Below are 17,794 nucleotides of genomic sequence, written 5' to 3' on the forward strand. Positions count from 1 at the left end.
TGGATGTAACTGGGACCCTGTGTACATAATTTTGTTCCACCACATGTACCACATGTGGTGCGAATGACAACAAAGAATATCTGTATCTGTATTATTCCTTATTCACAAGTAATGGGTCCTCCAACAAGATAATGACACAAAACTTGCAGCTAAAAACATGAATATTGGCTGAGAATAAAATGGGCTGCACCTTTCTATCTTATCCAGATACTCAAAGCACTTTACACAATAATCTGTGCCCTCATTTACCCATTCTTACAGCACTATACAAGATCTCTACAAAGCTAATTGAACAAATAATTCTAAAGAGACTGATCAGTGCTTTATCACATTCATACACCGATGGGACACACATTGGAGGCAATGAGGGGTTCAATGTCTTGTCCATGGACACTTCGGCATGTGACTGCCGGTGGGTTCGAACCCCCAACTCTTGCATTGGAGGACGGCTGCTCTAACCACTCAGCCACAGCTGCCAGGTCAGTGATAAAACACTAAAACATCAAAGGCCCTCCATGATACTAGTTCATATTCACATCGAACATCTGAGGAAACATCTGAAAACTTCAGAGTAGATGCACCCAGCATCAAACTGGACAACTTGACAGGTTTTCCTCAGAAAAAGTGGGTCAAACTACTTGCAGGCAAACGCAGACGTGAATGCATAGTAAATTACTCCTTGACAGTGATTGCTGCAAAATATGCTGCAACAAAACATTAAATGTGTCATTTTAATTGTTTTATTTATCTGAAATACTTAATGGAATTAATAATCAAAAGCAAAGTCTGACTTATGTAAAATGTTGAATAAACAAGAGTATGCCCCTCACACAACAATCACTAAAGATATGCACATACTCCCTTCACCCAGCACAGAAAAGCAGGTAAAAAGATTGTTGGATGGATGGATGGATGGATGGATGGATGGATGGATGGATGGACAGTAAACTTTTTGTATATTTCAAGTCATTTTAGAGATATGTGCATTTTTAGTTTTTGAGTAAGAATACCAAAACATTTGATGACAGCTGTAGAAAATAAAATTGATGTTTTTTTGTTTTTTACAACTCACAACTCCATTAGCAGCAGCAGTTGGCTGTAGCACATCCAATGCCGCTCTGATAACTTTTTGCAGGAGGATCATATATGGATTAACAGTGAAATATGAGGTTAAAATGGAAATCATAATTTTTGTGCCATATTTACATTTAAATGTATTTTTCTCTGCCGTACATGATCGTACTAATAAAAACAGGCACGTATGAACATAGCAGTGTTGATGCCACACATATGTTTACTATAAACATGTTTACTGCCTGCTGTTGCCTCAGTGATGTAAGCACTATTAGCCTCAGTATTTCAGGTTGAATAATTAGAAACCTGTTGAATAAATGTATAATAAAATGTTTTTAGTGTTTCAAACTGATTTAGTACAAAAACACAGGCAGTTTTCCCACCCTTCTTCTGACCCTAGTTTTCACAAGGCTGACGTTCTTTAAATGTGTTTCTGGTTTATATCTGTGACCCTGTGCTGTGTTTAAAACACTCACATTAACAGAAAAACATGCGTCATGTCCATGGATCAGTACACTTTGACAGCTGTTCAGATGTTGCAAATGTACACCTGGACTGCAGAGGCCTCTGGGCGATCAAATCCAAAATGTGATGATAAAACCAGAAGCATTCTGCTTCTTCAATGTTCCTCCTCTGCTTCTCCTTTCTTTTTGTCTGAGCTTGTATTTCCAGGATTCAACTCATTGTTCAGTACAATGGGCTGACTCTCTTGCCTACCTTCAAGTTTGCTCAGAGGGCCAGCTTGATCTCTGATAACGACCTCCATCTCCACCTCCAGCTCTTCCTCAGTCTCCTCCTCCATTTTGCCCACAGTGTCCGGAATGATCTCCACCTCTATGTCTGAGGAGTCTTTGCACTCCTTGAACCAAACCATCTTCTGACCCTGCTTTCGACGCTGCTTCCTGCTGTACTCATCTTCATCTCCTCGGCCCCACCTGACTAATGGGCTGCCCTTGGAGATGTGGTTAGTGTAAGCACCACAGGTGGAGCAGTGACGGTTCTGCCTCTCCAGGGAAGGAAATTGGTTCCTGGGCCATGGGAAGGTGCTATGCCTGGGAATGATGTTCAAGCATCTGGTATTCCCTCTGCTTGGGTCACTTTCAATCTGGAAGCCATCATTAGTGAACTGTAGGGAGTCTCTGCGACTGGTACGAGGCTGTTCAGACTGAAGACAGGGACCAAGGCACTGCAGAAAGGACAGAGATACCTCAATATTACCCGGAAAACATGACAGAGACCCATCAATAATACTATAGACTGCACAGAGGACTCTCAATAATGTTGAAGAGAAAGGACAGAAGACCTCAGTAATACTGTACATACAGGAGATATATCCCTCAGTAAAACTGTACAGAAAGGACAGAGGACACTAAATACTGTACTGACTGAACAGAGGTCTCTCAATGTTACTATACAGACTGGACAGAAGACCCTCTAAAATATTGTACTGACCGGACAGAGGTAATTCAATAGTGCTGTACAGACAGGAAATAGGACACCCAAAATAACTGCACAGACTGGACAAAGAGCCCTCAATAACACTACAGACAGGACAGAAAACCCTCAAAAATATTATGAAGAGCACACAGAGGTCCCCCAGTAATAATGTACAGAAAGGAATGAGGACCCTCAATATAAATGTGAAGACAGGACAGAAGACCTCAAAAATACTATTCGTACAGGAGAGAGGACCCTCGATATTACTAAACAGACAGGACAGAGGTCCTTCATTATTACCGTACAGAAAAATGAGAGGATGCTCAATAATATTGTACATAAAGGATAGAGGTGAGTCCAAACATTACAGAAGACCCTTAATAGAAATGTACAGACAGGACAGAAGACCATTTATAATATTGTATGGACTGGAAAGAGATCCGTCAAAACTAATGTATAGACAGGACAGAAGACCCTCAATATTATTGTACAGACAGGACAGAGGTCCCTCAAAATTTCATTACAGGAGAAAAAAATCCTGAATAATACTGTCCAGATAGGACAGATGACCATTTATAATATTGTAAAGACTGTACAGTTGTTCAGATGCATGCTCAATAATCCAGGTAGAAACATTAAAAAAAGTTAAATCTGGTCCTCTGGACATTCAAAAAAACCAAAACAAAAAATTGTAGAAATGTTTTGTCTTCCATCGAAAGACTTCCTCAGTCTGAGGTGCTGTATTCAGCTCAGTCTTATAAATAGCACCTTATCATAGTGAATCAACCAGTTTGCTGCTGACAGCCAAACCAGCTGCTCACATAATCAAGGAGGACCATCAGCCTAACGATGGATCATTAGCACACTGATGGCTGTTTACTGTTCACAGAGGGCTGAGTGATACTAGCAATCACAGCATTGTAAGAGGGGGACAGTTGAACACGGAGGCCACCACCCCTATTTAATGATGGACGGTTTCTTTTCACAAAGATGGCCTCCTTTACTCCTCTCTCAAACCATCGTTCCTCTCTGTCAAGGATGTGAACATCTTCATCCCTGAAAGAGAGACTGCTGGCCTGGAGATGAGTGTAGACCGCAGAGTCCTGGCCTGATGATGTTGATCTTCTGTGCTGGTCCATCCTTTTGGCCAGTGGCAGTTTTGTTTCCCCGATGTAAGACTGATCACCCTCCTGACACTGAACAACATACACAACATTACTCTGTTTGTGCTGGGGGACTCGATCTTTGGGATGAACCAGTCTTTGCTATAATGTGTTTTGGGTTTTAAAAGCCACTGGTACATTATGTTTAGAAAATAAAAGTCTCAGCTTCTCTGTTTCTCTCGGTTTCAACCAGCCAGTCAAAGCAGATGGCCGCTTGTCCTGAGCCTGGTTCTGCTGGAGGTTTCTTCCTTTGAAAAGAGAGTTTTTTCTTTCCACTGTTGCCACTGTGCTTGCTCAGGATAGGAGACTGCAAAGAAGCCAAGATTCAACTTGTCTGCTGGCCTCCTTAAATAGAGAACTTTACTAATTGGCTTTTATGTATGTGAATGTTTCTGTAAAGTGCCCTGAGACAACTTTGTTGTGATTTGGCACTATATAAATAAACTGAATTGAATTGAATTGATACTCCCTCAAGATATGGAATGACCACTGGTCTAGGTCTGGGTTCCTCCTTTTCACCTGATGGCTGGCTGGAGTCCTGTTTGGGTTTCTTCTCTGCTTTCAGGAAGGCCCAGTTAGGATATCCACATTGCTCTAGAGCCTGTCTTGTGTAGGATTTCTCCTTCTGCCTGGCTCCTGAGCTAGTGGGGATGCTGTCTGCTCTGTGGTACAGAGTCCTGATGGCTCTTTATCACAATCCTCAGTGTTTAGACCCATTTGCAGGTAGGCGAGCGAGGCAGGAGTTTAAATAAAAACAATTTATTTAAACAAACAAAAAAAAAAACCGGCTGACGGGGCAGCAAAACTACAGGCAGGATCCAGGCAGACAACAGGACAGATTCAAACTTGGACAAATACCCGGCACAAGGAACAGAGGAGGACCATGTTGTCTGTGCAGAACAGAACAATGACCAGACGAGGAGTGGAGGAGATAAAGGCTTTTTATAAGACAGAGGGAGAGTGAGTAATGAGAGCACCTGGGCAGGTGGCTGATGAGGGACAGGTATGAATGATAAAGACTGAGGACTGGAGAGGCAGACTGAGGAGCGAGTGGAAAATGACAACAGAATCAGATATAAAGGAACAGAAATCACACAAAGAGCAGAACAACAAAAGTACAAAAAGCAGAGTGGGGAACACAAATAAATATAAAGAAAACAGACAGGGACAGAGCCTGTCACTCTTCACTTCTGCTGCAAAGGGTGATGGGAGTCAAACTGAAAAAACTGGTCTGTGTGGGTGGGTTTGCGGTACACCTCAGTTTGCAAAAGTCCTCTATCAGAAACTGAGACCTCACAGTCCAAAAAAGCCAACCTGCCATTTTTTACATCTTCTCGTGTGAACTTGATGTATTTATCCACAGAGTTGATGTGGTCAGTGGAATTTTGAACTTCCTGAGATTTAATTTTAACCCAGGTGTCGTCAACATACCTGAACCAATGGCTTGGTGGTGTCCCTGAAAAGGACGTCAAGGCTCTCTTTTCTACCTCCTCCATGTACAGGTTGGCAACAATAGGAGAAACTGGAGACCCCATAGCACACCCATGTTTCTGCCTATAATATTGCTCACCGTATGTGAAGTAGGTTGACTGCAGGCACAGTTTCAAGAGTTGACACAGTTGTTCTGTAGAAAGCGTGGTCCTGCTGCTCAGAGTGGTGTCTGATTTTAATTTTAAACTGACCACCTCTACTGCACCATCAACAGGAATTCACGTAAAGAGTGATGTGACATCAAAAGAGACCATTTTTGCATCAGACTCCATGATGGAGCAATGGTCTCTTTTGAAATCACATCACTCTTTACGTGCAAAGACTGGTTCATCCCAAAGATCCAGTCCCCCGGCACAAACAGAGTAATATTGTGTATGTTGTTCAGTGTCAGGAGGGCTGTGATTAGTCTTACATTGGGGAAACTAAACAGCCACTGGCCAAAAGGATGGACCAGCACAGAAGATCAACATCATCAGGCCAGGACGCTGTGGTCTACACTCATCTCCAGGCCAGCAGTCACTCTTTCAGGGATGAAGATGTTCACATCCTTGATAGAGACAAATTATAGTTTGAGACAGGAATAAAGGAGGCCATTTTTGTGAAAAGAAACCGTCCATCATTAAACAGGGGTGGAGGCCTCCATGTTCACTTGTCCCCCTCTTACTCTGCTGTTATTGCTAGTATCACTCAGCCCCCTGTGAATAGCAAACAGATATCAGTGTGCTAATGAACCATCATTAGGCTGTTTGTCCTCCTTGATTATGAGAGCAGCTGGTTTGGTTGTCAGCAGCAAACTGGTTGATCCACTATGTTAAGGTGCTATTTATAAGACTGAGCTGAATACCACACCTCAGACTGAGGAAGTCTTTCGGAGGAAAGACAAAACATTTCCACAATTTTTTTTAATGTCCAGAGGACCAGATTTAACTTTTTTAGACCGTACCGATGTCCTTCAATATTACTTTACATACAGGACAGAAGACCCTTTAATAATACTGTAGAGACAGGACAGAGGTCTTTAAATAATACTGTACAGACAAGACAATGGACCCTCAATATTACTGTACAAAAAGGGCAGAGGTCCATCAATAATATTGTAGTCTTTCAATAATACTGTATAGACAGGACAGATGACCCTAAATAATGGGTTATCATCCCCCCTCAGCAACACCTGAGGCTCTGTCCTCCCTGATAGAATTCCTTGGAAATTTAAAATTCAAAGAGATTTTTTTGGCAGGAGATTTCAACATTGACTGGAACAAGTCAACCCCCCTCTGTGATAAATTCATGGAATGTTGCCTGTCACTAAATCTAACCCAACTGATGGACTCTCCCACTAGACCAAACAAAAACTGTTCTAAAAATTTTCCATCTTAGATCTGTTTCTAACAAATATGCCTCACAAATTCCCTGGTACAGGTGTATTTGCTGACATTTTGAGTGTTCATTGTGTAATAGCGGCTTGCAGAGATATTAAACTTCCACCTTCTAAGCCCAGATTAATTCAAAAAAGGATCTGAAACGTTTTTTGCGAATAGTCATTCCTCTGGGATCTATCCCACTTTGACTGGCATTGTTTTCTATTAACTGACAACGTTTGTTTGTTTGTCATTTTTATTCATTTCATATTTAAAACACAAAAACAATTTAGAAACCAAATGAGAAAAAAAAAACATCATAAAATGAAAGGTAGCAGAAGAAGAAAAAATCTTATCATATCTGCCCCTTGTTTAAAACAAAATAAATTCAAACTATCAATTCAAACAATAATCATCTATAAGTAATATAACAAAATAAATAACTCATCACAATTTTACGTATTTATATATACGACGTGAACACTGCTTGGAACTATTTTCATAATAGTTTCATTTATTTTGTGAACAAACATTCTCCTTTTCGTCAGTTCAGAATAAAGGGACGAGACAGCCCCTGGTTTACTCCAGAGCTAGCTGACCTCCTGTACAAAAGCTATCATCTTTGGCTGCAGCGAGAAAATCTGGCTCAGACACTGATTGGTTGAGTTTTCGACAACTGAGAAATAAATGTACAAATGCCATCAAAGCCACAAAACATAAACTTTTTTTTTTATCTCAGACCTCCAAAAATGTAAATGAGGCAACAGATTCTGGAAAACCATGAAATCTCTCTCAGGCAGCTCTCAATCATCTGACCTCCCATAACAACTTCTTGTTAACTATTGTCAAGTAAAGTCACAATTTTGTTGGAATCGGCTTACTGAATGAGGGCAGAGGGTGAAGTGACTCATGATCAATAACTAGAAGGTCATATTACATGTTCAATGGAAATCTGCACCTCAAGATTGATGAATCGGGAGGCTCATGTTTCTGCTTAAATGTATCAGCTGCACCCTCTTTTGTGTGTATGTGAAATGTAAAACTCACTTAATGAATGCTCTTATTACTGTATGAATAAAAGCTAAACAAAGGGTGATTATAAAATGCATATAATCTGTAAAAAGTTGCTACTTATGTGATTATAACGGGGAAAAATGTAATGTTTAAACCTTAGGTTTAAAGCTGTATGTGTCTTAAACAGAAAGAAATGGCTGAGGTAACATTTATACAAGGAACAGGTTGGTTAAAAGGCATGACATAAAGGACAGGAAGTCTCCTTAAATTCTGAGAAATAGGGACTTTCTGCGAAGAACAGGATGTCTCCTTAAATTCTGAGAAAAAGGGACTTTCTGAGAATTGGGAAACGTGTCTCACATGACAGAGAAGGGGGCTAATCAGGAGGCCACACCAAGACTGTATTATTGTAAAATGATACACTGAGACTCGTATGAGTAGGGAAGACCAATCAGAACATTACACCAGAGAACAATGGGGTGAAATCATACGCTTAAACTCGCTCAGACTGGTTTTAACCAGTCTACACCCTATATAAGTGTTGTTACAGCTTCAAGCAGGGCTGAAGCAGACCAGAGAGTTGACGTGAATGGAGCAATATTGATCTGGCCTCGAGAAGCCACCGAGGAGATTTGGACAGCCTAAGAAAAGATCTTCCTTTTAATCAAGATAGGAGTTTTTCTTTTTCACTTCAACCTGGGTTGAATGCAAGACCAAATCTTGCTGAATCAGGACTGTTCTTAAAGCCAAAGGGTGATTTCTTCTAGGACTCTGGAAGAAAGCCTACGCTTACCTAACAAAAGAGGTCCTCAGACTGAAATGGTAAGCAACATCCTGATATTGTTCTATATAAAAATTTATACAAAATAACAGCGTTTATTTTATCATCAAGTGAGGCAGGAAGATTTATGAGAGTACATCCTGGTTCCTTAAGTTCAAAAGCTATTTCACCAAATGAGTGTTATTGAGATTGATATTAGCTACTGGGAGAAAGGTCTAGTTGGTAGAATAAAGAACTTTGGGAGATTTAAGGGTCCTAACACGCTCCTGGGGCTCCAAGGGTGTAACTGTCCCTACAGTGGATTCCCCCTCAGTGGACCATTGACGCTCGAGGACTCAATATCCCCTAACTCAGCTCATCGGAGCTAGGAAAATTCCCATCTTAGGGGTGCCCCAGTCTATGGAACATCAAAATCAGCCAACAGAAGGTTCTCCTAAGCCTTGATTGTGTTCTTTATTATCTATTATACCGAGTATTAAATTTAATAATTTTGAAATTGTGCTGATGATGTTGTTCCCCTTCCAATAATTAATTAAAGCAAAGCATAAATGATAAAACTCTGGAATATCATTTCATCACTTCGTGTTCATGGATTTGAAAAGCTGGGTTCAACCCTAACAAAAGAGGGAGGTTTTTAAAGGTTTCTTAGCTTTGATTAGGAACAACATCCTAGAATCTTATTCCTAGATTTCACAACTAACCAGATCAGTAAGAATAGCCATTCTACAACGGAGGTGGGCGGCCGTGAATGCAAGTTTCCCTGTGATCGACGATCCAACCCCAGCTGCTACATTGGGCGAGTTACAGGGTGAGATAAGGGTGTGAATTGCAGATGAAGGCCGTTAACAAATCTGGGTGAGTCACCTTCAACACAGCCTTAAGTAGAACTAACCTAAAATTGTTCTGGGTAATACTCAAACGTTAGGCTTTGTCCATCATACCCCTTGGAGGAGCAGACTGCAGTGGGAGTTTTGCCATAACTCAAGTGGTAACCCCACTGGGTAGAAATGACATGGCACACAACGTGGGACATTCTTAAGGAAAGGAACCCCCCAAAAAGAAAAGACATGCATCAGGAAAGACTGACCGAGCATCAAAGAAGAGACGTGCATCAGAAAAACTGACTGAGCATCAAACAAAAGACGTACATCTGGGAAATCAGACCGAGCGTCAACACAGAACAACCCAAAGTACCAAAAAAGGTTGTAAGTGGCTAGTTAAAGACCCCAGCCACATACCCATAACCACTAGGCTAGTGGGTGGGGTAAGGGGCTTTCTGAGGGTTACTGACCATAATCCAGATGGTAAGTTATGCAACTTAGTCTGTACTCATCCCTGGACTGGTGAACGTATCCAGGAGGCTTTGAGGAACAGGCACTCGAGATGACATAAACAAAAAGAATGGCAGATGAGGCAGTAAAGGCAGATCCAGAAAACTTTCAAGAACAACTATGTGATCCAGGGAGTCAAGGACCCGAACCACCAGAAGGAACACTCGTAGAAGTTCTCCTATATGGCAAAGGACTCAAGTCCTGGGACCCGTCAGTGCTAGTGAGATTCAGAGAAAGCAATCTAGATGAAGAGGATGGGGATTTGTAGCTGAACCTGATTAAATACATAGAGGAAAATGCAATATTCTTCTGTACCAAAGTGACGCAGGACCGTCAGATGGTAGTAGTACGAGACCCAACTAATATAAAATCAAAACCAGGAATCAAAAAGTGGTTAGAATGGTGGGTGCAGCAGATTGAAGCACTGGAGAATAGGACCCTATTGACGGTGATCAGTCCATCGACTGAATATGACCCCTAGTAAAAATGATATCCAAGGCCACCGAGCTGGAAGGGATCCTGGTGAATGCCAAAGCAATCGCAGCTGCAAGGTATAAAGAGTATGACGAAGAGTTGAAAAGGATGCAAGTTTATAAAGATGGGAATAAAACATTAAAGAGCGGACACAGTGTGCAGAGCCTGTATGAAGACAACAGCGACTCAGGGGAAGACAATGAAAAAGGGTCAGCTGATATGGAACCCAAGACAAAGGAGGGTGACCAAGACTATGAACAGGTGACCAAAAGACAATACCCCCCAGTAACACGCATAGGTCCCTCTGCCTGGAGGCAGGTGGCAGGACCAAGTAGAACAGAAGACACGACAAAAGAGGACAATGACACAGAAACAGACAATGACCCTGACCCAACATGAGAGATGGAGATGGACGAGTTCACCTAAGCACTAGTAGAGAAGATGAGATAACAAATGACTAAAAATAAGGACATGAACCCAGGATCATTGCGGAAAATGCATGTACAGAAGCTAGTTGCACAGTCCATAAATCAACCAAATAAACTTGAAGATCCGATTGAAGGCCCAGCAGGAGAACCCGAGGAAACCCACAGGAAAAGAAAGCTAAAGAAAAACACAAAGAACCAAATATCCTGATGCATGCTCAATAATACAGGTACAAAAATCCAAAAAAGTTCAATCTGTTCCTCTGGACCACTTTGAACCACTTTGGCCAGGATTGCCTCAAACTAGTAAGAGAGTTTGAGAAAATAGCAAGGAAGAGGGCAGACTACAGGAACCACTTGCGATTGAACCTCAGATGTTGACAAAGTGGCTTCATTCCCAAGAGCCTGGAACTAAAATCGTCGGTCAGCGGGCACCGGGCAAGCAAGATCCTTCAGAAGGCACAGACCCAGCTGCTGAATGTATGGGTGAGACAGACCAATTTTACTATTGAGGCCTTGAAGGCCAAAGGGTTAGGCACATTAAACAGAAACTAACAACGTGTCTAGATCAGACCACACTTCAGCAAGTGTTGGACTGTACAGATCAGGCACGCTTAGCACAGCATGTCAAGTCCAAGACTCGACAACAAAACAAGTTCAACTTACTAATAACTCATCAACACCATCACTATTCCAATAACAACACATTCAGTGTAGGACAACACTCCAGTAGTCAATTACATGCCAGGGAGACAGAAAAGTGGGTGAAGAATTTATCTGACAGACAGCTCACCCAGCCGGAGACAGAGATTCTTGCCAGGAGACTGAACTTTGCTGTTGCACCAAGAAGACTTCCTCTGGTGGAGATGATCACAGCCACAGAATCAACCATACGCAACAACAAAATGAAAGAGGGTGAAGTAGGACAGCTTAGAATCAAAGTTTCATCCTGCCTCAGCAATGCCAAACCACCACCTTCCAACATCAGCAGAGAGGAGAGGGATGCACTCACCACTCTTAGCAAGGACAAAAACATCATCATTCTCCCAGCAGACAAAGGAAGGTGCACAGTGATTTTGAACCAGAAAGACTATCATGAGAAAGTTATGACACTCCTTAGTAACTTAACCACTTATGAACCTCTGAAAAGAGATCCAGGAAGTGGCTAGAAGAAGAAGTTAATAGATTACCTGAAAAATTTGGAGCAGGACAAGGCTACTGACCGTATTCTGTACCACAGACTGTACCCAGGGGAAGCCACACCTAGTCTGTATGGTTTAACAAAAATCCACAAACAAGATGTACCTTTAAGACCAATTGTTAGCATGATTAACTTGGTCACTTACAATGTTTCCAAATATCTGGTGTCTGTACTCATCCCTTTAGTTGGCAGCTCAGAACACCACATACAGAACACCATGTACTTTGTAGATAAGGTGAGGGATGTCATCATGGAGACTGATGAAACAATGGTCTCTTTTGATGTCACATCACTCTTTACGTGCATTCCTGTTGATGATGCAGTAGAGGTGGTCAGTTTAAGATTAAAATCAGACACCACTCTGATCAGCAGGACCACACTTTCCACAGAACAACTGTGACCCTCTCTTTTTTTATTTTCCCTCTCTTTTTTTTGTTGTACTCTGGCTGCCTCCTAGTGGTGTGACGTTGCACGTTCGTGGTGAGACATATTGTGTCATTTCCTGTTTGTCTGTCTGTAGCTCGAGTGAATTGTTTGCTCGAGTCGTCTCTGTTTTCTGGATTTTTCTGTCTTTTGCACAGTTTTTCATTGTAGTTCACAAACACACTTAGTACAGTTGTTTTTCTACTGTTGGATAGTGCTTAAAACACCTCATATCTTTCAACACTTCTCGGTTTTTATTGGTGTATTTGGCTCTGCTAGCTCCTGCTAGCATTAGCTTAGCATGGCTGCTGCTTCTCTCCCTGCTTCCTCTGTTTTCTCTTGCTCCGTGTGTCAGATGTTTAGTTTCTCCTCTGCCTCCTTTAGTGGTAACGATACATGTAACACATGTAGTCTTATGGTAGCTTTGGAGGAGAGGCTGTCTGAACTGGAAGCTCGGCTCCGTGCTGTAGAAAAACCAGTAACTAGCCAGGTCCCCTTAGACAGCATGGAACCACAGAGGCTAGCTACCGTTAGCGGTCCTCCAGCAGACCCCGAGCAGCCGGGACCCCAGGCCAGCTGGGTGACGGTCCGGAGCAAGTGTAGTGCTAAGCCTAAGCCCCCAGTTCACCACCGACCCGTTCACGTTTCTAATAGATTTTCCTCGCTCAGTGACACACCCGCTGAGAAGCAGACCCTGGTTATTGGAAGCTCCATAGTCCAAAACATGGCTTTAGGGACTCCAGCGGCCATAGTCAAATGCATTCCGGGGGCCAGAGTGGGTGACATACATCTTATCTGAAACTGCTGACTAAGGCTAAGGCTAAATACAGTAAGATTGTTATTCGCGTCGGCGGTAATGAAACAAGGTTACGCCAATCGGAGGTCACAAAAATTAATGTTGCTTCGGTGTGTGACTTTGCTAAAACCATGTCGGACTCCGTAGTTTTCTCCGGCCCCCTCCCCAACCTGACCAGCGATGACATGTTTAGCCGTATGTCGTCGTTTAACCGCTTGGTGTCCAGGTGGTGTTCTGACAACGATGTGGGCTACATAGATAACTGGAGTTCTTTCTGGGGAAAACCTGGTCTGATGTGGAGAGATGGCATCCATCCCACTTTGGATGAAGCCGCTCTTCTTTCTAGAAATATGGCTGATATTGTTTATCCCCCAAATTATTGACAACCCAGGGTCCAGTCCAGGAAGCAGAGTTGTAGTCCTCCACACCTCTCTGCTGCTTCTCCTCTGTTACCCACCCACACCCACATTGAAACAGTGTCAACTCGCCCACGGCTCAAATTAAATAAACAAAAAAATCAACTCTAAAAATATAAACCATAAAAATCTGATTAAAATAAACACAGTTACTTTACCAGAGCAAAATCATAAAATCATTAAATGTGGATTATTGAACATCAGATCTGTTTCCTCTAAATCCCTGTTAGTTAATGAACTGATAACTGATCATCATATTGATTTATTGTGTCTGACAGAAACTTGGCTACAACAGGAGGATTTTGATGGTATAAATGAATCCACTCCTGTTAATTATTTAAATTTTCATGTTCCTAGAACAACTGGCCGAGGTGGAGGAGTAGCTTCTATTTTTCAGTCAGGATTATTGATTAATGCCAAACCAGTTATTAGTTATGATTCTTTTGAATCGCTGTCCCTCAGTCTTTCTCATCCAAAATGGAAATCAGAAAAGCCACTTTTACTAGTTGTTATATATCGTCCACCAGGAGCTTACTCTCAGTTTTTGTCTGAATTCTCAGAATTATTAACAGACTTATTATTAAATACTGATAAAATCATCATAATGGGTGATTTCAATATTCATGTGGATGTTGAGAGTGATAGTTTAAGCATAGCCTTTAATAATTTAATAGACTCATTTGGTTTTACCCAAAACGTCCACACATCTACTCATTCTTATCATCACACTCTTGATTTAGTTCTGACCTATGGTGTAGAGATTAAGGACTTGGTAATAGTTCCTCAAAATCCTGTTCTGTCCGACCATTTTTTAATAACTTAGAGTTTACATTAAATGACTACACAGTCACTGAGAGTAAAGTTCATCTCAGCAGGTGCTTATCAGAAAATGCTGTAACCAAATTTAAACGATCTCTTCCATCAATGTTTTCCTCTGTCTTGCAGAGTAATGCATCAGAGAACAGAGACTTAGATCATCTAGTTGATCATCTTACAACTTCAATGCAAACTTCACTTGATAAAATTGCTCCACTGAAAAAGAAAGTAATCAATCAGAGGAAACTGGCTCCTTGGTTCAATTCTGAGTTACGTACTTTAAAGCAGCATCTAGAAACCAGGAGAGAAAATGGCGCTCTACTAATGTTGAAGAATTTTATTTAACTTGGAAAGATAGTCTGCTAACATATAAAAAAGCTCTACGTAAAGCTAGAACTTTATATTACTCATCTTTAATAGAGGAGAATAAAAATAACCCTAGGTTTCTGTTTAGTACTATTGCTAGACTAATTAAAAGTCCCATTTCTGTTGAACCATGTATCCCTACAACTATAAGTAGTGATGACTTCATGAGATTCTTTATAAATAAAATTATTTCAATTAAAGATAAAATTCAAACCATCCTTCCTTCTACTATCTCTAGTCCCCTGTCAAATGAGGCAACTTTAAAAATTTCACTAGAGCCTGATTTATGTTTGGACAGTTTTTGTCCTGTTCAGCTCTGAATTGTCAAAAATAATAACCTCATCCAAACCATCCACATGCCTGCTAGATCCCATCCCAACCAGACTGTTTAAAGAGGTATTCCCCCTAATTAATGTCCACATTTTGGATCTACTTAATTTGTCTTTAATGGATGGTTATGTACCACAGCGCTTTAAGGTTGCTGTAATTAAACCTTTACTTAAGAAGTCTGATCTTGATTCAGAAATTCTGGCCAACTATAGACCTATATCTAATCTAACTTTCATCTCAAAAATTCTAGAGAAAATAGTTGCAGGTCAGTTGCGTGAACATCTACAAAGAAATAATCTGTTTGAAGAGTTTCAGTCAGGGTTTAGAGCTCATCATAGCACAGAAACAGCACTAGTAAAGTCACTAATGATATTCTCATGGCCTCAGACAATGGACTTGTGTCTCTACTGGTCCTGTTAGACCTCAGTGCTGCATTTGATACAGTTGATCACAATATTTTACTACAGAGGCTTGAATATGATGTTGGGATTACAGGAATGGCTCTAAAGTGGTTTAAATCTTGTCTATCTGATAGATTCCAGTTTGTAAATGTACAGTAAATAATAAATCTTCATACACCAAAGTTAGTCATGGAGTTCCTCAGGGCTCAGTGATTGGGCCAATACTCTACTTTATATATGCTTCCATTAGGTAAAATTATTAAACAGCATGGGATAAATTTCCCTGTGATGGACTTGCGACCTGTCCAGGGTGTCCACCGCCCCTCGCACATTGATTGCTGGACATGGGCACCAGCGACCCCCGTGACCCAAAATGGAATAAGCGGGTAAAGATAATGGTTGGTTGGGATAAATTTCCATTGTTATGCTGACAGGACAGAAGACCCTCCATAATATTGCATAGAAAGGACAGAGGCCCAAAATAATTAAGTATGAACAAGAAAGAGAGCCCTTAATAACATTACAGACAAGGCAGATTATCCTTTATGAAACTGTACAGACATCACAGATGTCCTTGAATATTATTGTAAAGACAGCACAGAAAACCAACAAAGTATATGCTCAATAATCCAGGTAAACAATCCAACAATTTTCAGTCGGGCCATCTGGACAGTTTTTTTTAATACTGAAACGTTTCACCTTCCATCCAGAAGGCTTCATCAGTCAAGGAAACAAAAAAAACCTGATTCTTCCCCAACAGCATACTCCAAAGTGGAACAAACCAGTTATGTTGGTGCTAAGATAGTGTCTTTGGCACGCACCCTCCTCCGGTGCCGGCCCTCTTCCTCGTCAACATTCATGTCAAACTGTTTCAACACCAACAAAGTCCATGCTCAATAATCCAGGTTTATAATCCAACAATTTTCAGTCAGGTCATCTGGACAGTTTCTTTCTTTCTTTTTTTTGTGCTGAAACATTTTACCTTCCATCCAAATGGCTTCATCAGTAATTTACAGATTTAGAATTTACAGAATTTACATATTAAAACCATTTTTAAAGAAGAAAGTCTGGATTCTATAGTATGAATTATACAGTCTTTTAGTAGTAAAAACTGACCTCACATATATTTTTCATGCTCGCATTTCCTTTCCACAGGTGAGATAATAAGAAGCCAATTATGATGAGACACAGGACCAAAAGTGCTGCCATGATGAGACCCAGCAGCGCCATGTCACCTGGACGATAGCCAATACTTGATGAGGATGGCATGGCTATGACTGCAGAGAAAAAATACAGAAGATTAAATCAGTATTACACCTGAACAACAATAAAAAGTTTAAACCACCTGATCATGAACACAAAAATTAGGGTTACTTTACATGAATTACTGACATTTTCCACAGAAGACATTTATACTGGCTATGATTCGACTGATGGATTTAATCTTCATAAAATTAGAGATAAGTTAAATTACAATGAGAAATGAACTGAGCAATTACAATAGGCCTTAGCAACGCTTCGCTGCTCGGGCCCAATTAAAGCTGCAAGCAGCAGTGAAGGCCTTCGCAGCAAAGCCCCGCTCCAGCCATACAGCGACCGTGGAAGCTCCAACTACTCCACCCAGTCGCCATCGCGAACACTCGTGTCAATTCTGCAAGCGTTCACCATGGGGTGCATTTCCCAAATCTTTGACATCGCCTTCCGTTCATGACAGTACTTCTCTAGTTGCAGGCCTTACAAGTATAGGCAAAATCCGACCTTCCAGACAGGAGTTATTGTGACTTCCTGTTTTGTGGTGAATGTTTGGCGAGCACTTCCTTTATGATTTTCAACATGTCATGTGTAGTAATCAACAGTTAGTGAACACATTTTCAGTCTAATATCGTACACAGTGCGAAGCTGGAAGAGTCACCCATTAATCAACAGTTTCTTCACTGGATGGGTGGGGCTTAAGCGATGTTACGAATCAACAATACCAATTTGGCTACAAGTACTCACTGATGAAGCACAAAAAAAATCAGGTGCAGATCAGATGATTTATCACTGAGATATATCTGTTGGAATAATGTAGGGGCGCACTGGAGTCAAAAGTTAAACAACAATACCAATGTGTCTAGAAGTGCTCACTGATGATGCACAATAAAGCTGGCCCATATCGGATGATGTGTCACTTAGATATAACTGAGATATATGTTAAATCTTGCTTCTTCCAACTGAGGCGGCTGTCTAAACTGAAGCCCATATCATCCAAAAATAACCTGGAGACAGTAATACATGCATTCATTACATCTAGGCTTGATTACTGCAATTCACTCCTGTTTGGTATCAGTCAGACCTCCATTGTACGACTAGAACTGGTCCAGAATGCAGCAGCCCCATTTTTAACCAGTACAGGCAAAAGAGAGCACATTACACCAGTTTTGTCCTCACTGCACTGGTTACCAGTTCACTTTCAAATCCAGTTCAAAATACTCCTGTATGTCTACAAATCACTGAA

General features: G+C 41.1%; 1 protein-coding gene across 1 annotated transcript in view; it reads right to left on the bottom strand.

Moving 5' to 3' along the window:
* Positions 1-1,693: 1,693 nt before the first annotated feature.
* cdhr5a (cadherin-related family member 5a) overlaps positions 1,694-17,794 on the bottom strand; it is an 86,317-nt gene continuing 70,216 nt past the window's right edge. The window contains exons 6-7 of the mRNA XM_037695213.1: positions 16,414-16,574; positions 1,694-2,260 (exon numbers count right to left, since the gene is read on the bottom strand). Of these exons, the coding sequence (XP_037551141.1) occupies positions 1,694-2,260; positions 16,414-16,574 (728 nt within the window). The remainder of the gene's footprint in view (positions 2,261-16,413; positions 16,575-17,794) is intronic.

Source organism: Nematolebias whitei, chromosome 2 (assembly GCF_014905685.2).
Source record: "Nematolebias whitei isolate Nwh7 chromosome 2, NemWhi1, whole genome shotgun sequence".
In the NCBI taxonomy this organism is placed as follows: domain Eukaryota; kingdom Metazoa; phylum Chordata; class Actinopteri; order Cyprinodontiformes; family Rivulidae; genus Nematolebias; species Nematolebias whitei.